The sequence below is a fragment of the Falco naumanni genome, chromosome 5 (assembly GCF_017639655.2).
Source record: "Falco naumanni isolate bFalNau1 chromosome 5, bFalNau1.pat, whole genome shotgun sequence".
Classification (NCBI taxonomy): Eukaryota; Metazoa; Chordata; class Aves; order Falconiformes; family Falconidae; genus Falco; species Falco naumanni.
This window is the reverse complement of record NC_054058.1, coordinates 32,119,407-32,139,507: the sequence shown is the minus strand read 5'-3', so window position 1 is coordinate 32,139,507 and position 20,101 is coordinate 32,119,407. Positions and strand designations below refer to the sequence as shown.

Here is a 20,101-nt window from a genome sequence, read left to right as displayed (position 1 = left end):
TTCAACTCCGAGTAATCTCACAAGGTAACAAAGGAAAGAAAACTTTTACTCCATTCTTCAATCAATCCAATGTATTGGAAATCAAATCATTCATTATTTTTAATGCCAGTTGCTCTATAAAAGGGAGCATCACAAATCTCTATACACTTCTCCAGTACTTCAGAACTGCACAGATGGCGAAACTGAGATAAAGCTTGCCATGGTGTTCTATGTCTTTAGCGTATAGAGAAATTGTGCAGACCATGATCATGTTTTACAAACTATACAAGGCACAAAGCAACCTACCTACATGGAGTTACCTGTTTATTTACTCATCTTTCTGATGAAAGTTGCCCTTTTTCTGTTCTTTCAATCATTATTTTGCCCCTATCAACTGCAGCACAGTTTACCCTTCACCTAGAAGGTAAGTAGAATATTGGCATTGGCATTAAGAAAGAAAAAAAATCTGCAAGCACTGAACTCCACAGGTTCCTTTTTATAAAAAAAGTAAAGCATTTCCTAGGTCATGAATTCCATGCTTTGCATAGATAACAGACAGAAAAATCCAGGTTTTCCTTACAGGAGTTGTTCCTATGTAGCCTGTGGTGTAGATATTTCATCTCCATCACTGAAGAATCAATAACATGTATTCATACTTCACAACTTCCCCATTTGAACTTAAACAGATTTTTTCCAGCATTTTCAGTTTTCCTTTTGAAAGGACAGGAGTCTGTGTTCTGAAAGGAATCAAACTTACAGTGCAAGAATTTTGCAGCCTTTACTCTTCACGGCTGTGTAAGAGTCAAAAACATACCAACAGATGTTAAAAAAAGGAATGCATGTGACTGAACAATAAAGGAAATGCTTTCCTATTTTATCTCAGTGTTTCTTGATTTTTAAGTTTCAACAGCAGGCCCAGAAAATTTCTTCAGTGGAGTTGCAGAAGAAAACTGCTAACAAAAGCTCAGGTGCACATGATATCACATGCCTGTCAACACAGAAATCAGACTTGCAGGACACATCCTGACCAACATCCAACTGGAAGAAATCAGTTCCATCTCTGGTGATCTGAACAGGTCCCATGCTATTGTGAGGAACTTGTTGCATTAGCACTTTTCAAAGAGATTACAAGCAACACTTTGACACCTAAATTTACTTTTGAAACCCTGAGTATAATGACATTCTTATATCCTACCCAGGTTTACCAATATAGACCTTCAGACCTCTCAATTACTAATGGAATTTAAAGAAAAAAAAAAAAGAATCAAAGTATAGAATTTAAGGAAGAAAATGCTTATTCTAAGAAACACTGTCACTGCAGCTCTGCTACTGCCTAAAGTAATGCTAACAAAGCTCATGTGTTAATTTCTATTATCTCTCCATTAGTAATTGGTATGCTTTCAGATTCTTACCTGTTCCAAAAGTATACATACACATGTAGGCTTTTGCCACAGCTGTCTCCATTTACACATACACTTGAAACAACATTGCAATATTGACCTGGTTTCCCCAGTCCTTTCTGGTCCATCCTTCACCTCCACTCAAGCTTTATTCCTGCATAAAGAAGCATTTACACACACAAAACTCAAGGCAGTGAAAGCAAATGCTTAATGGTGACCTGAAAATTATACATGGAGGCTTCGGGGTTAGAAGAACATTGCAATTATAGTTCACCTGTTGACCTAGATTGCAAAGAACTTGAAAGCCAGAAGTATACCAAAGCACACAAACTAACCTTGCTCCACATTTCAATCAGAGCTCTGAAAAATGTAAGTAAAATGTGTTGCACCAAAACACCATGAGGTTCTTACCCTGGTAATCAAATCCAGGCTTTTCCTAGAGGTAACCAAAGGCACGGCTATTAAACTTGCTAAAATGTGATATGCAGATTACTAAGGTAATAAACACAAAGCCACATACTCCCACACTACTTACACAACCAATTCATGGTCAAGCTGACTTTTGCCTTTTTAGGTCATCATGGGAAGGTGACAAAATTCCCTAAAATAAAGGTTTTTTTCAATATACAAATTAATACATCACAAACTTTACATGTGACTTCCACATGGAAAAAATGCAGCTTGACCTTCCTCCTATCACGGGTTATATAACTAACCTGAAAACCTGCCAGGCATTAAGAGAGTATGGAAAAAAATCACCTTCCTTGAAAATAAAGGTTTCAATGCTGTAGATGAACTGTCAGAAACCAAAAAGTTCAGGTGATACAATGATAAACAGCTTTTTCTACAATATTTGCATTATGAAGTATGTTTAAAGAGTAGCTTCCATTGGTAGGAACGTGGACATTTTCATAATCTGGAGGAAAATACACTTTATTGCATAAAAATAGCAAAAAGGGGATAGTAATATGTAAAATCATTTGCTTTGAAGAACTGATGCAGAATTCTTTGACACTTCCACACACTGATCTGTTGGGGGAAAAAAAATAAGTAAATCTGTATTCTTGACTGCCTAAAAAAAAAAAAGAAAAAAAAAAGCTGCTTTCATGTTCCTCACAGATGGTGTTTGTTGGGACTTATCACCCTCTCCTTTTATGACCAGAGGAGGTAACACCACAAGTTGCAGACAGATTACCTTCCCCTGCTCAAATAAAGAATGTGATCTATTAAGGCTTACATAAAATAAAATAAAAATAGATTTCTGGTCCCAAGAGAAGGAAGACTGAAATAATCCTACAGAATTGCTTCAAGATAGCATTTATCCCTTGATACTCAAAGTCCACCTGCTACTCTAACATATCAAAAACACTCTACCCAGATCTTCTCTTGATATCCTCAAACTTAGCGATCAGTGATGCATAACGAGATCTCCAAAACCTGAAATCTTCTTAACCTGAGGAATTAAATTCCTTCAAGATCAATCTTGCAGTCAAAAACCAAATTGTATAAACGTTCACAATAATTTTTCTGGCCTATAACTTGTTTTTTTAAGTAGTAGTTGTTATTGAACACACCATATAAAATTGGATTTTCAGTAGCACCTGCTCTTTCCAGACCAGCCATTGCAGACTTCTTATCCAATTTAACAAGTTATATTACAGAATCTAGCGATACAAGATCACTCACCAAAATAAGCAAACAAGCACAGTGTAATTTCTCAGATGGCTGGCTTATTTCTCACATTCTGACAAAAAATAAATCCAGCCTTTCCTCTATCACAGTAAAAAGCCCAATACTTATTCTTGACAATATAACTTCAAAGGGTGTCAACAAATGGCAAGCCACAGAAGAAAATAATCACCTTCCAAAAAACACCTGATGGTTACTACACATGTGAGCAATGCAGGTCACAGTTATATGGCCATTTTAATCTGGTTCAGATTCACATGCGCTGAAAGAAATGGTACCTACCCTTCCCATTCTCGCCTCTTCATTACTACTACCGTGACCTTTTTGCTGGCACAATCTACCACAGAGGTAATTCCACCAAAACTGGTAACTAATCTCTTCTGGATGGGTTGATGAGCTAACCTGGTTCACCACAGGGCTGTGTGTTATCACGAAAGGGTGGAACCACCCTTTTCATTAACACTGCAGGATTAAAACCGTGAGGACATACGTCAGTGTGGTTCAGTGACGTACTTCGCAAATCATAGACTAGATCATAACAAGATGAATTACAGAAGGAATTGCTGAACTCTCGGCACTCTGGGGGGAGACAGGGCTTTCTGTGAAAGAGGACGGGGGGCAGCCACGACACGTGGCACTAAAAGGTTTCTCCATTCTAACCCCTGGTACCACTGAACTCCCATCTGAACACACGGCTTCTGAAAACAAGTTACCGCTCTTCGATAACAGATCTTGTAATTTACAGATTAATTACCCTCCATTTAGTGGGCTGGCTGGACAGAAGTGCTCCAGGTTGCGCACTGCACTAGAGTTGCGGCCACTCATTAAAAGGTATGATGAGTTGTGCTGGCTCTCGCGTGGCAAGGTTTTAGTAGCAGGGGGCACTACAGGGGTGGCTTCTGTGAGAAGCTGCTAGAAGCTTCTCCCATGTCTGATGGAGCCAGTGCCAACTGGCTCCAAGACAGACCTGCCACTGGCCAAGGCTGAGCCAATCTGCAATGGTGGTAGCGCCTCTGGGATAGTGTGTTTAAGAAGGGGGCGGGGGGGGGGAACCCCACTGTGCCATAGAAACTGCAGCCAGAGAGAGGAGTGAGAATGTGAGAGCAACAATTCTGCAGACACCAGGGTCAGTGCAGAAGGGCAGGAGGTTCCCCTGCAGCCTGTGGTGAAGCCCACGGTGAGGCAGGCTGTGCCCCTGCAGCCCAAGGAGGTCCACGGTGGAGCAGATACCCACCTGCAGCCCACGGAGGACACCACTTCAGAGCAGGTGGATGCCCGAAGGAGGCTGTGACCCCATGCAAAGCCCACACTGGAGCAGGCTCCTGGCAGGGCCCACAGAGACAGGAGCCCAGGCTGGAGCAGGTTTGCTGGCAGGACTTGTGACCCCATGGGGGACCCACACTGGAGCAGTTCACAGAGAACTGCAGCCCATGGGAAGGACCCATGCTGGAGCAGTTCATGAAGAACTGTCTTCTGTGGGAGAGATCCCACATTGGAGCAGGGGAAGAGTATTAAGGAGTCCTCCCCCTTAGGGGTAAGGAGCAGCAGAGACAACCTCTGATGAACTGGCCACAACCCCCATTCCCCATCCCCCTGCACCACTCGGGGACAAGGAGTTAGGGAAAATGAGGAGTAAAGTTAAGCCTGGGAAGAAGGGAGGGGTGGGAGGATGGTGGTGTTTTGTTTTTTGTTTTAAGTTTTGGGTTTATTTCTCATTATGCTACTCTAATTTGATTGGTAATAAATTAATTTTTCTCCCCCTCGAGTTGAGTCTGTTTTGCCCGTGGCAGTAATTGCTGAGTGATCTCCCTGTCCTTCTCTTGACCCACAACCCACATTTTCTCTCCCCTGCCCAGCTGAGGAGGGCAGCGACAGCAGCTCTGGTGGGCACCTGACATCCAGCCAGGGTCAACCCACTCCACAGGTATGTCTAGAACACAGCACAAGAGTACTGAGGTTCCCTTGTGGACCTGTTACAACCTGACTATAGCAGCAGAGCTCAGCACAGGCTACCCACCCTGTAAAAGAAACACAAAATATCTACAGAATACATACAAAACTAATGTTACTCCCAAACCTGACATACATCTAGCTTTGCATACGAAAAACCAAGAGCGTTTTCTCTATATTTTAGATGACTGCCTTGATGCTAAATATTTCATAAGTCAAACAGATTTTCATCCTAAGTGCTACCCACAAAAACAAACTTAAAGGAATGTTTTTAGCAGAGAAGTCATAATTTTGGTGCACTCCTTTTACATACCAAGTACATCACCAAAACTAACAAAGTATGATACACAAATTCCACCTGCCTGAATTACAGATATGATATTTAAACCCGAAATCACTAATAGAATAATTCTATTGACAAACTTTCTTCACCAATCCCACATCCAACAAACAGGTTTCTATAGGACAAATAATTGCCTACATAACCTGGAGATACAAACATATTTTCAAAACCAGCTGGACAGAATAGTAAAATTTAACAGATGCTACAGAAGAACGTCCAAGTATTAACTTTCTAAAACAAACTCCCATTTCCAAGAATTGCAGTGACTGTCCTGGAAATGAAACTTATTTTTTGCTCAGGTTTTTAATTTTTAATATGCTTCGAGGTATGAGTGTTAAGACGCGAGAGAGACACACACATACACATCACATCTTCTCTTTCTCCTAAATCAGCAGGACTATCTGCCATAACAGCAGCTAACTTTGCAGAATGTTGAACACATCAATATTCTTGCAAAATCTAATAGATATATAAAACAAATTTTATTACTCTTATTTTAAAAGTGAAAGTTTTATTTTTTAATCATTCCTGAAAAGAACAAGGATTGGCAAGATTAGTCTATCCATTTTTTAAAAAATCAATTGCTGCATGACAGCCTTTTAATTAGCACATCAAAAACATACATACACACTCAAAAAGACAAACTAAGAAAGTAAATTATTACCCAAAGTAAATTCTTATGCAGCAACTAACAGAATGTTTACATTTCTTTTTAGGTATTGTGATCAATTGCCACTCTGTACTAAAACCAGGGCTAAATGAACACACACAAACACCAAGTATTGCTTCAGTACTGCTGAACAGAGGATGCCATTCTCCTTATTAAGGAGAAGACTGTGGGCACATATGAACACATTTTTTCATAAGTAGGTAATGGTTACTTATTGGAGTACGTAAGTTACAGTCTGTGTCTGCTGCGCTGACACAATTAAATGCACTGTGATTCTGGTGCCAAAACTTCAAGGGCGATTGACAAAACTTTAAGAGAACGTTAGAGCGATTTGCCATTTAGCATCTCTCTCCACAATTTTACTGCACCAAATAACCTCTCTCCCAACCCTTGATCTGTGAATGACACTGGAAAACTCATTCCATAGAAAAAGCATGTCTCAATGGAAGCACATCTTGATTTATTTGACAGCTTGAAAGAAGGAACAATAAGAAACAGAACCAGAAAAAATGAAGCAAGTTGAGGAAGGCCCTGGTATTTGTTACGTAGCAGTCATGATTTTAGAACAGGTACGCTGAATGCCAGCAGAAAGGAGGTCAGTAAGACCATGTGACTGCTTAGTAATTAGACTTGCTCAATAGTGCAGTTACACAAAAATATTAGTTCATGAGTGTTACATGACTGTTTAAAGAGAAAAAATAAACAGAAAGCATCAATGCATTACAGTCTGCTATATGCCACATTTAACACACATTTTTTAAAATGAACCTCTACAGAGGAACAATACAACTTCCAACAAGAAACTAAACCTCCTCACTTCTCATATTCTTGCACCATTTTTCCTCAGATCCATTGCTTTAGTCACACTGTGAACTCTTGACAGGCAAGAGGTTTGCCCAGGGCATCAGGATCATACCTGATCAAACTTACCAGAACATACTCAACTCCTGCTGTCAATCAACTGAAACTAAGATAGGACCACTGACAATTCACACCAGAAGATTAAATTTGACTCATATTCCAAATGCTGAAGGGTTTCTGCTCCTAATCTCAAATAAAGTATTTTTGACTCATTCAACACCCTACTCCACAGGCATGTAAGCAAGGATCTTGCTCAAAGTGATAAAATTCTTGATTGTTAATTACAAGCGCTGAGCGAGACTGGCAAACCAAAACACTGCATCTTAAGTCTTGTATATGCATACTGTGAATATGGGTGTTACTACTGGTTAAAAAATGGCTCATTAAAACCATTGGAACATAAAATGGATTCATTCCAAACTAGTAACAGTTCATTTAAAAAAATAATATTGAGATTAATAAACATACAGGTCTAGCAGACAGTTATTCTATAAAGTTACTGTACTTCTAAGCTTGAAAAAAAAGGAAGACCTCACAAAACCGGGCTACGCAGGCAGTGGGATTTCCTACTCAAATCCACATGCAGCATGTGCCTTGAGTTAATTTGAGTCCCAGAAGATTGTCTGAAAGTGCTTTGGATAGGGGAGTTGTAATCTACCCTTCTTTTGGGAGATCTTCACTGGGGGTGGGGAGGTGCAGAAGCACACAAAGCCAAAGGACTAGAAGAAAAATAAATCCACATCACCAAAACCTCACTCCCTCTAACTAGCAACTAAAAAAAGATTGTTTTCTTTGAACACAAAATGCAGGCAGGGACTACTTGTCCTTTTAGAACACTCTGAAAGTACACCAACTAGCAATCACTGTGCGTGTCTATCACACACAAATGTAACCAAGATCAAACGTGTCAGATAGTCATTGAAGAACCAGGGCAGCAGCACTGAAGACATGAACTTCCTTTCACTAAAATCAAAGTTCACATTAGTCTGTCATTCACTACCTCCAAGAATATAACCAAGAACAGTTTGGCATTTCAATTGCAAAACACATTAGAAACTAAAAGTCCTCTTAAGACATGTGATTTCCTTAACACTTTGACATGCACCAGTCGCCTACATTCTTTTAAAACTTCAGTCGCTCCAGCTTCATCTGTAACACTAAGACCTCTGAGCTTCCTTTATGTAAGCCAGGATTTGTTATTCCAAAAAACCTCGACCCCTTCTAACTAAAAAAAACCTAAAAAGCCTCTATAAAAGAAATTTACATAATGACCCTGAGATAAGGGAAGTATCTAACAACTATTATTCTTAAGTAGTATGAACATTATATTTGTCAGTGAAAATGGAAGAATAACCATCAAGTTCACAGAAAGCATTTTTAGCATTTCTGCCTTCCAAACCCCAGGAATAGTTCCAAAAAAAAAAAAACCAGCCTCCAAAGGTAAGTTACCTTTCTGGTAAAGTATTTAATGACCTGGGATAGAAGTTATTAAATGTGAAAGAAATAGCCCTTGAAGAGAAGTAAACCGAGCTGAAACCCAAAGTATCTGAACTTTGTAATTCTTCTGTGACGTGGAGCTGAGCCAAGTTTCATTGTGCTTGTTCCGTAATGAGGCAATTCCCAGCGCCGCGGTCGGGGCAGGCTCAGCTCACAGCATGTCAAGTCTCTGACACTGGATGGACAGACACCAGAACACCACTGCACTACCAGCCCTTCCAAAAGGGTAACAATTTCCACACCCCTAGTGATGCTTTAACTAATCTCAGAGAACAAGTCCGCACGGGAACCTCTGCCTTATTTTGGCACACACTCAGCACGGATGACCAAGTCACGACTGCACAGTCAAGTTCATTTTTGCACTAGGTAGGACTACACCTGGCTTGAAGGTGCAGGAATAGATCCGCACCTTCGGGAAAGGGAGGCTACTACTCTTCCCTGCAGGAAAGCTGCTCTCGGAAATTACTTTTGAATGAATCAAGCAGCTTCCCAGTTTTTCAGAACGGGGCCACCCTGCGCGGGGTTTCTGGCTGCCCAGAGGTGCCCAAGCCAGCCCCCGGGCGCCGCTCCCGGGGCGGGCAGCCCGCAGCAGCCCCCCCTCCGCGGCCCAGCACTGAACCGCCGGCCCGGGGAGGGGAAACAAGAGCCCCCTCGCCTCCGAGAAACCAGGGCCTGCCGCCCCGCACTCCGCCGGGGGCTTCCCCGCTCCCTCCCTCGCTCCCCCGCCGCCGCAGGGCCGGGCACACAGCACAGCCGCCGGGGCCGCGGGGAGGGCGAGGGAAGCCGGCGGGGGGGGTGGCGGGGGGCAGCGTGACCGCATACATAACGCGGGGATTAGGGCCCCCGCCCCCGCACTCACCGCCACCTGTTGATGCCCACGTTGGAGGAGCCGGCGAACCAGGGGTCCAGGATGTAGACGCAGCGGACCGTGTCGGCGCCCTGGATGCACTCCCGCAGCGCCGGGTTGTCGTGGAGCCGCAGCCCCTTGCGGAACCAGTGCACGGCGTTCACCCCCATGCCGCCGCCGGGCCGGGGGCGCGGGCGCTCAGCGGGAACCGCCGCCACCCGCGGGGCCGCTCATGGCGCGGCGCCGCCGCTCGGCGCCCGGGCGAGCAACGGGACGAGCGGCCCGCGGGGGCCTCGCCTCGGGCGGCTCTAGGACCCGGTGGAGGCGGCGGGGGCGGCCGCCCGGCGGGGACGCATCACCCCGCGGAGCCCCCGCGCCGGGGAGAGCTGAGACGGACGGGGGAAGAGCGGGATCCGGCGGCCGCTTCGGCGCGACGGGCCCCCTCCGCTGTCTGCCCGCGGGAACCGGCCGTCGGTGCCGGCCGCGCGCGCCTCGTGCCCGCCGGCGGCCGCCGCCTCGCCGCTCGCCCTGTGACTGCGCCGGGCGCCGGTGCTCCGCCGGCCGCCCCGCCCCGCCCCCCGCCGCCGATTGGCCGGCCCCACCCCCACGTGACCGCCGGCCCTCACGTTTCTGAAGTGTGTTTACTACCGGCGGAGCGGGTGGCGGCGCTGGGAGAGCGGGCGGTGGGCCCGGCCGATCCCGCTCCCGCGGCGGGGCGGCCAGTGGCCGAGGGGGGCCGCGATCCCGGCCGGAATCCCACCCGCCGGGGCGGTGCGAGGCGGTGGGCCGCGGCGGGGAGGGGCGCCGGGGGCGGGGACCGGGCCCACCCCCGCCCCCAGCTCGGGGCGGCGGGACCCGGATGAGCACGGGGCTCCGAAGAGGCTCGGCGGAGGTGCTGATCCCTGCTGGGAGGCGCGCGCCCGCGGGAGAGCGGTTACAGAGCGCCCTGCGCGCGCCCGCGGCGGGGGCTGCGCATGCGCGGCGACCCGGCTCCCCTCACCCACCCGCGGCGGGGACGGCGGCGCCCGTGGGCCGGGCCGGGCCTGGCCGATCCCGCCGCACCCCCCCCGCGGGGCCGAGGCGGGGCGCTTATGTAAGCGTGTGCGCGGGGAGCCCGGCCGGTGCGCGCGGCCTCCGCCCGGGCCGGGCCGCGGTGCGCGCTGCCGTGCCGTTGCTTACGGAACGGGCCGTGCGCCTGTCGCTGCCCGCTGCGGCCCCGAGCTGCTGCCACAAGAGCTGGGCCAGGCCCGCTGAGCTGGGCAGTGCCGTGGCACGGGGAGCAAACGCGCTTTCCAGCCAGTTCTGCGCAGCAGAGTAAGCTGCAATGGTCTCCAGCACTGTTAGTAAAGCCATTATGAGTAAATGGTGTGTATCTAACGTCTTCTCTTTTAATTACAGAGCTCAAATCGAGGTCTGCATGCTGCCGACGCAGCCGGTTGCCCTGCATCTGCCCGTGGTAGCCGCCAGGTATGGCTAACTGCGGAACGAGGCGTCACACCAACGGCACTGGGTAGAGCAATTTTGAGTCCTAACAGGGCAGCTGTAGATGCAGATCTGAAAATCAACCGCCACCTGTAGATTTGACTCAAATCTTCAGATTCCAGGGTGTTCATACAGAATGGGTAGCCACAGCAAGAGGGGTCTCATTAGAAGTAACAGCTCTTAAGTAAAAGGCAGAGGACTCGCATCAGCCATACTGACCTCTCCTGACTTCCAGTATTCCAAAGCAGGATGGTACTTTAATAATTGTAGTTGCTCCTTCCACTAAAGTCTTTTTTTCTGCTGAGATACACAGAAAGTAAAACCAAAATCAACAAAAAGAGACATGCATCATGTGTCTCCCTTCATACTTTACTCACTTGGAATGACTTAATGTCATTAATGATTAAGGCATGCTAGCAGCAAAGGCCCCAGCCATGATTGGAATCCCTTCCTATTTGGTTTTATACAAAATTTATTTCTAAAAAGTGTGGAGGCCAAACTGTTCCTAAGCACTGATTTTAACAATAGCATAAATTATTATGAGATTTTCAATTATTACTTTGTCATATGTAGAACACCATATTCCACACTTCATCATTCTGGTGGAAGAAGAACATAACAGCATCCTGTCTTTTACCCTTGCTGTAACTCAAACCTGGGGCACCTGCGTTGTTGTAACGTTGAGCATTGTTCTCTCAATACAAAACACGTTCTTCCTTGCATGTTTTTGTTTTATTCTTAAGAAATGTAAAATATTTGGTGAATAATCTGCAAAGAAATAAAATAGAAAAAGAAATCCCAGTAGTTAATGACCACTTTCCATCAAATTCCTGTAATTTTTGAGCTCATGGAAGAAGATAGATTCCTTGAAAATAAGAAAAGTCATCTCACAATACAGGTTTTATTTCAAATTTTGAAATCGCTTTTTCATACTCCATACGTTCCCTGCTAGCTCCTTACAAGGCTGTGATGCTGAAGATGGCCCTGAATAAAGTCCAGCATCAACTGATCTGCCTTCTTGGGAATACTAAGGTGGAGGCAGCCCTCCCTCGCTAGACCTTACGGTTTCATAACCAAATTGCAACCATGGAAACCATCAGTCTATAAGCCCTTTGTTGCTACAGACTAAATAACAACTGTAGTATATGATTAGCATATCATTATGTCAAAACACCACTGGCCCTAGCTATACCTTCTGTGCTAGACTGTTTGTTCTTGATTTAAAAGTGGAAGGAAGGTGAAGAATATATTAATTAAAATACGGTATCTCAAGGGAAGAGTGTCTCCAAGCTAGTAGAAAAAGAAAATAGAATCACAGTTAATCAAGGAACTCGTACAAGTAAACCTCACTACTGTGTTCTCTTGTGGATAATTCTTTTAAAGAACATTATTGCTAATTTAGCCCAGACAGTGATCGCAAAAATCAAGAGAGTGGGGAGGAGTTAGAAGGGAAAAAAGAAACATGAAGGTGTGAAATGACAAAAACATAAAGCAGCAAGTATACGATACATTGTGTATTACAAATTAGAAGCATTTTTAGATACATGTTTCTAATGTGGTTGTATGTCATTTATATTAACAAAAATTGTTAACTGTTCTTGAAGCAGCAGTTATGTAGGAGACCAAGGCTGAACTGGGTTCATAGAGCATGGTTTCTTTCTATAGCAGTTCTCTTCTGCATTAGATCTTTTTCATAGATCTAATAGAGACTATTGAAGATGTAGCTGACAAAAGAAGTGTTCCCAGAGAGAACAGTACTGATTTTTACTGTCTGAAGGATGTGGTTCTGCAGACCCAGGGTTAGTTGAAAAAAAATCCTAACATGCCTAGAAAAAATCTTTCCAGTCTGGGTATCATTTATGTTTCTCTGCTGATTTGTTACTCTTAAGTTTAGAGGAGAAATAAAGTAGATAGAGCTGAAAAAACTACGATAGAGGAAGATGATTCTCACCATCACAGCTCATTTAACTTCTGAAACACCACTGGCAAAAGACTATAAATCCAATGACTACACATGTGAATTTTATTCTTTTACTTTGTGGTAAATGCAGTGATATGGAAGAAATTATACAGATGTAAGACAAGCCTCCCGTCATCACATCAGCATGCCTCTCATCTAAATTTGATCCTGGAGAGATTTTTTAGGATACCGCTTGCAAAAAGAGCAGAAGCATCTTTGCAGAGGTTAACATGCTTGGTATTGGGAGTGGTAGGGCTTTGGTTCCCAGGCAGTGTGTACAGTGACCGGCGAGTACAGCGACCGGGGTGTGCAGTGATGGGAAGTACAGTGACTAGCAAGTACAGTGACTGTTACGTACAGTGACTGGCGTGTGCAGTGACCGGTAAGTACAGTGACCAGCAAGTACAGAGACCAGCGTGTGCAGTGGCCGGTGCATGCAGTGACCGGCGTGTGCAGTGGCCGGTGCATGCAGTGACCGGCGTGTGCAGTGGGTGGCGCGTGCAGTGGCTGCTGAGTGCAGTGACCGGCGTGTGCAGTGGCTGGTGCATGCAGTGACCGGCGCGTGCAGTGGCTGGTGCATGCAGTGGCTGCTGAGTGCAGTGACCAGTGTGTGCAGTGGCTGGTGCATGCAGTGGCTGCTGAGTGCAGTGACCAGCGTGTGCAGCGGCTGGTGCATGCAGTGGCTGCTGAGTGCAGTGAACCGGCATGTGCAGTGGCTGGTGCATGCAGTGGCTGCTGAGTGCAGTGACCGGCGTGTGCAGTGGCTGGTGCATGCAGTGGCTGCTGAGTGCAGTGGCCAGCGTGCTGCACGGGGCACAAGGCCTCAGTAGCCCCAGCGTTGCAACTTTAGTCCTGGGTAAATACAAGGAATGATCATTTCTGTTACCGAATCAATAGGATCACTTGCTTTCTCTCAGAACACAGGCGCTCAAGTAGCCTAATTTTAAAATGTATGTTTCTTTGCTACTGTAATACTTCACAATTAATGATTTTCCATTATTTTTTTTTAACTAAGCTAATTCTCTCTTGCAAGCCGTTTGAACCCAACACCTTTAACTGTTTCTAATCACAACAACGTCTATTTTGACAAAAGGAAGAACCTGAGGTGACGTCGCACCACGAAGCGCCCGTGCAAGCCCCGTTACTGCCCCGGTACAGCGCAGCGCGCGCCGGGAGCCCCGCCACAGCGCCCTCCGGCCCCGCCCGCGGGCGGCACATGGTACGTCCCCCCTCCCCCGCGGCCCGTACCGGTGGTGCGGCCCGGCGCGACGTGGAGCCAGGTCAGGGGCGGCCGGGCAGGTCCCGTCCCATCTCGCTGGCAGCCGGCGCCTCACGGCAGCTGCGGGGCAGGGGGCGTGGAGCGGCGGGCACCGGCCGGTGAGGCAGGGCTCGGCTCGGCTCGGCTCGGCCCGGCCCGCCGCCGCCGTGAAGACAGGTGCGGCCGTGCGGCAGCGATGCCGGCTGCAGGCGGACGGGGCGGGACGCTGGAGAAGCTGCGTGTGCTGTAAATGGCGCGGCGGGGCCATGGAGGACGCGCGGCCGCGGGCCCCAGTGCTAGGCCGTGGCGGCGCCCCCGCCGGGCGGCCCTGGCAGCGGCGGCCCTGGCAGCGGCAGCCCGGCTCGGGGCCGGGCGGGGAGGGCTCTGCCAGGCCTCGCGGGCCGCCTCCCCGGGCCCTCCGCGCTCCAGCGCAGCCCGAAGGGCGGGCGGGGACCGTGCGGGCAGGGGTGGTCCCGGGGGCTGGGCTGCCGCCATTGGGAGCGCTCCGTTTCCGAGCTCTGGTTTAAATAGTGTGTGATCCCGCAGATCCAAGAAGCCTTTTCCCCAGGAGGAACGGTCGAGCCGGAGAACAGGCAGCCCAGGAGGGGCTGGGCAGGCTCCATCCGTGGGGATTTTCAAGAGCTGAAGGAACGAAGCAGCGTGGTCTTACAGCAGACCCCACCTTGAGCTCTTGAGGTCCTTTCCAACCTGGATCATCCCAGGATCCTCTGTAGTTTTTTTTCTAGAAAGCTTTACGTTCATCTAGCATAATAGAAAAAAAGGGATATATTTTTTTAATCCTTTATGTCATTTTCACTGCTGATGCAAAGCAAGGATTCATTTATTTGTATCTAAGTGCAGAAGTGTGAATGCTTACTCTACTAGGCATTAATCTACAAAACTGCTACCTATTACTGCTCCAGATTTCTTCACAGGCTATTCAAATCCTATCTACCTGCTCTTTTCTAGGGAAATAACGACTCTTCCTGGTTAATTCAAAGTTCAATTTAGGCATTTAGTAGTTTAATTCTCTACAGCCTACTAAGGCCTGGCATCCATTTCCTATAGAAGATATCCATAGGAGTCTCATTAAATAATGAAACTTAGAACATCCCTTTGCTCTTACATGTAGGTCACTGCAAGTGTGCTAGCAAGCAGCGTTGCAGATAATGTCCAGGTAGACAGTAGTTCAGTTCCTTATTGCTGTTATGACACTTGGTGATAAGGTGCTGCTGGCAGTGAGGGCAAATGTCTTAAGCTGGCTGGTTTTTTTTCTTAATATCTTGATTTATAATCCCCACAGCAATATAAGTATGTAAAAAGTTACAGTGGGGGCCTGCATATTAGAACAGTAGTCCAGCATGAGCTTTAAGAGAACTCTGAACTCCTGGAATAGGTTACATACCCTGGAAATGTGATACTGTCATCTATGTACTCTGAAATACACCAAATCATAACTTTTGATTAATCATCTTCTCAGTTTCTACAGAACACCATGACATTAAAATCCATTCATCTTACTGTGCATGTTATATTTTACTTAGTGCTTTACAAGGGCTCCTGAGTACCCCAGTCAAATGCAGTTTAGCAGATAAAGCTTTCCTTCCTTTTATAGTATTCTGTTTCTGCATAATCCTCGCTAACAATAGGGAAAAAAGTTGTCTATGATGTCAAACATTTTTCAGACAACATAAAGCTTATTTAAAATGAACATAATTACTTCCATGTCAGTTCTTGAAAGAGCACAATTTACTATATCAGAATTTTTTAAAAACTATAATAGATAAAGTGACTATATTTAAGTGACTGCATTACTCATAAGGCAATTTTAACAGCAGGATTACACATTGAAGTAAGAGTCATGGTTAGTTATTTTTCCAGTTTGTACTTTGGAAGTATCATCTGACATCCCAAACAATTTTAACAATACTTTCATTTTGCTGGCAGTTTCCAGCTGAGCTGAAGCATTAATGAAGAAAGCCCTGATCCTTCAGAGATTTACTTGCTCAGACCGGAGCCACTAAATTCAATAGAGCTACTCAAGAGTACTCAAACACAGGCGGTTGTGTCACACTCCCTGTGGAGGAGAGGCTTTAGTTTGCAGTCCCCGTGAAACAGCCACTTTCACAGGGCATGGAAAGGTCAGCACAGGAAAAGGATGCTTACAGTGCTTTCAGGGCTATTGGGAAAAATTGCGTGTCTGTGGTACAGCTTGCTGGACAGCGCTTCTGGAGTCACAAAGTTTATGAAGATAAATCATTAGCCTTGGGTTTATGATACAAGCAGCTTCATTAGGCAATCAGATTTTGCCTGAGAGATTTGAGAATATACTAAAAAACAAGTTGCTGATAAACAGCTCCTGTTAATAACATAAGCTTGCACAGAGGAAATTATTATTCTGTCTTATTCTGTTAGTTTATGATGTAGCAACCTAAGAGTCCAGGTTTCAGAAGCTGAAAAACATCAACTTAAAGTCAAAGGTACATTTTCCTGAGATAAAATATTTTGCCCCTGGAAAATATTTAAGTTTACCTGGCAACTAGATAGAGGCATTATCACTCAAGTTCTCTAAAGAAACCACGTATTTTCTTAAAAGTTTGGCTTTACAGAAGATTGTAGGAGTCTGACATAGCTGTTCCTGCAATAGGCTTCTTGGTTTGTCACGTAGATTAGACTGCATAATCATAATGGTGTTTTCTCTTCTAAAAAAATCTCGCCCCCCCCCCCAAATAACTTAATGCTCATGTATGTACTTTATGAGAGGTGAAATCAACTATATAAATGAAACTGTCAAATGTACAAATGGTATTTTTTCTCATTTTCAATTTGAGCAGTTCTAAGCATGTTACCAGCAGCAACAATTTGTGCAAGTATTTCATAGACGAGCAGTTCTCCCTTTTATACTCCATGCTTCTGAAAGGTTGTTATGAAAACATCACCTAGGAAGTCAGAGATACACTTGATGATATCTTTGACTGCTGTGGCTCCTTTAGCCACTGTAGAGCAGGTGGCAGTGCATGTGCTATTGGCGATACCTGGCAGTTGGTTTGAGCAAAGGTGGGGTGTGGCGTTACCCACAACTACCCTACGGTTGCTGTGTGCACAGCCATCCACCTATTCCACAAGGACTCCCTGCCTACCGGGGTGGCTGGCAATGACAGAAGAGACCTAGAGGCAGAAATAAGGCGTTAGTGCAAAGGGCAGCTGTAGCAAAGTAGAGGAAGAGACAGGTGAAGGCCTGAAGATGTTACAGTGTACTTGCTTCCTCCCCCAAAGTACCAGTGTGCTTATTCAGAACCCACTTAACAGACTCAGCTACTGAAAACCACATGAAGGTTTCAATGATTTTTTTCCCCCAGTGAATTACAGCAAGAATGATTTCAAAGTGCAGTTAGGCTACAAACTGCTGCTGAAGGAGCGCTGGGGGAGTCTCTGACACATGAAGGAACAAGTCACGCTCCAAACAATGCTCAAGAAGTTAAGCAGACACATTCAGAAGGGTTAAGGAAGATATTTAAGCTGCTTTTTAGATTTCATTATTCATTTAATAGAGTTATGGTCTTATTAAATTGCATGAAACATTTTTCTGGTATAGTGTGAGTGAGCTGTAATGTAATAACAATGTTAGTTGTAGGAAATGGCTGACAGTTTGGTTCTTGTATGACTGCAGGCATTTATATGGACAGAGCACTGCCCCCACATCAGCTCTGTTGCATCTGCACATCACTGTTCCAGTGAGGCACCTGTCAGAACACTGACTTTTCAAAAGTATTTTTCCCCCCCCGGTTTTCACATAAAGGCTGAATTTTGTGCTAGTAACAAAAACTATTTTTGAGAGTAATTTCTTATGCTAGCTCATCTAAATATCAACATGTCTGAGCATTAATTTCTGCCTTAAATGTGTTTTCTTATAGCTGTTCTCTCTCCATAAGGCTGAACTCCACAATGTTGAGAGGAATTGCTCATGGTGCAAAAGGTACATGTACTGTTCTGTTGGCAAGATCTCAATACTGTAACTCGGGACTGAATTTTTTATCGGTATGGACTGAAGTAGCAAACAGAAGCTTCCTAATACATTCCACTTACACAACTGATAGAAAATCAAGAGAAGAAAACAAAAATACCATTGAGAGTCTCTACAGATTGTCAGTTGACATTAATAAAATACGCAAACTAAAGGAATGGGTCCTTCTCCAGGATATGGCCTATGTTAAAGAAATTGCTGGTATCTTACAAGAAATGGGAGCGGATGAAACTGCCATAGCTAACATTTTAGAACGCTGCCCAGAGGCAATTCTCCATACCCCTGCAGAGGTAAACTCTCAGAGAATTCTATGGCAATTAGTATGCCAGAATGAAAAACAGTTGATTAAATTAATAGAGCAATTTCCAGAGTCTTTCTTTACTACTGAATATCATGACAACCAGAAGGCAAATATACTCTTTTTTCAAGAGCTGGGCCTTAAGAATAATATAATCACCAGGTTCTTGACAAGCGCACCCAATATTTTCTATAATCCTGTTGAGAAAAACAAAAACGTGATAGAGATGTTACAAAGAAGTTACTTAAGTTTAGGAGGTTCTGATGCAAACATGAAGATCTGGATACTGAAGCTATTGAGCCAAAATCCGTTTATTTTATTAAGTAGCTCCACCGCAATCCAGGAGAACTTGGAATTTCTCCAGAAGAATGATTTCACTGACCATGAAGTTCTACAGCTGCTGTCCAAACTTAAAGGTTTCATTTTTCAACTTACTTCTACTGCTATGCAGAAGAGCATGCTCTTTTCCAAAAAGGTCTTTAATTGCAGTGACCAAGAATTAAAACAGCTAGTGCTCAAGTGCCCAGCCCTCCTCTACTATTCTGTTCCAGTTCTGGAAGAAAGACTTGAAGGACTACTGAAGGAAGGAATTTCTATTGCGCAGATCAGAGACACACCAATGGTGCTGGAGTTGACAACACAAATTGTTCAGTACCGAATTAAAAAACTCTCCGCATTAGGATATGATATAAAGAATGGAACTCTAGAAAGCTTGAATGGTACTAAGAAAGATTTTGAGGTCAATTATGGTAAGATACAATCAAAGAAGGAGAGACCAATTTTCAATCCTGTTGCTCCTATACACACCGAAGATTAATTTGAATACCGTACTTTCAGCAAAAAAAAAAAAAAAAAAAAAAATACTATCAAAGAGAAAAGAGATGGTGGTTCTTTGAGAAGAGCCGAAACAAAAGTAATCTTAACCAGATTGTAGTCTTATACTGTACTTTGCCTTGGAGTGGGTGTTTGGCATAACTTCATTATACAATTGTAACTTTGTAATACTTTCAAATAATATTGTAGAACTGGTTATGATAAAGGTTGCTTTTTTCCCCCCAGGGAGTACCTCACATGGGGTTTTTTGGTTCTGTTACATTTTGTTACCTAACAGGGAATTAACTGCTTTGGATTTTCAGCTGTCACTTCACAGTCTCCAGCCTCTGGTAGTGATTAGCACAATCTTTATCTGAGAAAGAAAAAATAAAAGGTTTGTTCATCAACTCACTGGTTCACTGACTTTTGGGGAGTCTTCTGGAGTTCCATTCCTTATCGCTGCAGGAAGTAGCTCCAGCTCCCAGATCCTGACCTGCAGCACACTTGGCGTTTTGGATAGGAACGCTTAGCTAAAGCACAGTCTGAGAATAGGGGCAGGACATAGTATTTTTTTAGTGACTGCTACAGTGTGGCCCTAGTATGTTTATGTACAAACCATAATGCAAGGAAACTAAAAGACAACCTCCTTTACATTTCTGAGACTGTAAAACTTAATCTTTTTGTAAAAGGTTTGGGGCAGGAGGAAATACATTTATTGCTACTGTCTAGTTCTTAATTTCTAGAAAGGCTCAGGGAGAGAAAAGGTTAGGAAGAGACTCAAGTGAGTCACAAATGATTGTAGGAGAAAGGAAAAAGTCACACTTTTAGATTAGGTGTAACAAAACTCTAGTCTGTAAACCACTGGTGATTAAAAATGACAACCAGCTTCATAAACAGCTGCCACAGTTTCTAAATATATGGGTGACACTGCTTCTCAGATAACATCATACAGTAATTGTTGACAAGTGCTGGCTTTCAAAATAGTAACTATCTAACAGCGTTTAAGTTCTCAGGGGATTTTATTTATTTT

General features: G+C 44.8%; 2 protein-coding genes across 7 annotated transcripts in view; one reads left to right on the top strand and one right to left on the bottom strand.

Annotated features, from left to right (window-relative positions):
- The window catches only part of CRY1 (cryptochrome circadian regulator 1), a 39,167-nt gene extending 29,400 nt beyond the window's left edge, over window positions 1-9,767 (bottom strand). For 2 of the 4 annotated variants that reach the window (XM_040593918.1, XM_040593919.1), the window contains exon 1: window positions 9,249-9,767. In XM_040593918.1, coding sequence (XP_040449852.1) covers window positions 9,249-9,406 — 158 coding nt within the window. In that variant the 5' untranslated portion in view covers window positions 9,407-9,767. The remainder of the gene's footprint in view (window positions 1-9,248) is intronic. The other 2 variants (XM_040593917.1, XM_040593916.1) reach the window with 2 other exon arrangements.
- A 422-nt stretch (window positions 9,768-10,189) lies between these two features.
- MTERF2 (mitochondrial transcription termination factor 2) lies at window positions 10,190-19,478 on the top strand. Of its 3 annotated transcripts, XM_040593921.1 has the most exons (4): window positions 10,190-10,550; window positions 10,635-10,703; window positions 13,772-13,897; window positions 17,851-19,478. In XM_040593921.1, the coding sequence occupies exon 4, from the start codon at window positions 17,882-17,884 to the stop codon at window positions 19,073-19,075; it is 1,194 nt and encodes a 397-aa protein (XP_040449855.1). In that variant the 5' UTR covers window positions 10,190-10,550; window positions 10,635-10,703; window positions 13,772-13,897; window positions 17,851-17,881; the 3' UTR covers window positions 19,076-19,478. The 3 variants fall into 3 exon arrangements, with proteins under 3 accessions (XP_040449855.1, XP_040449856.1, XP_040449854.1); XM_040593922.1 differs by lacking the exons at window positions 10,190-10,550; window positions 10,635-10,703; window positions 13,772-13,897 and adding an exon at window positions 13,905-13,958; XM_040593920.1 differs by lacking the exons at window positions 10,190-10,550; window positions 10,635-10,703; window positions 13,772-13,897 and adding an exon at window positions 14,990-16,077.
- Window positions 19,479-20,101: the final 623 nt, after the last annotated feature.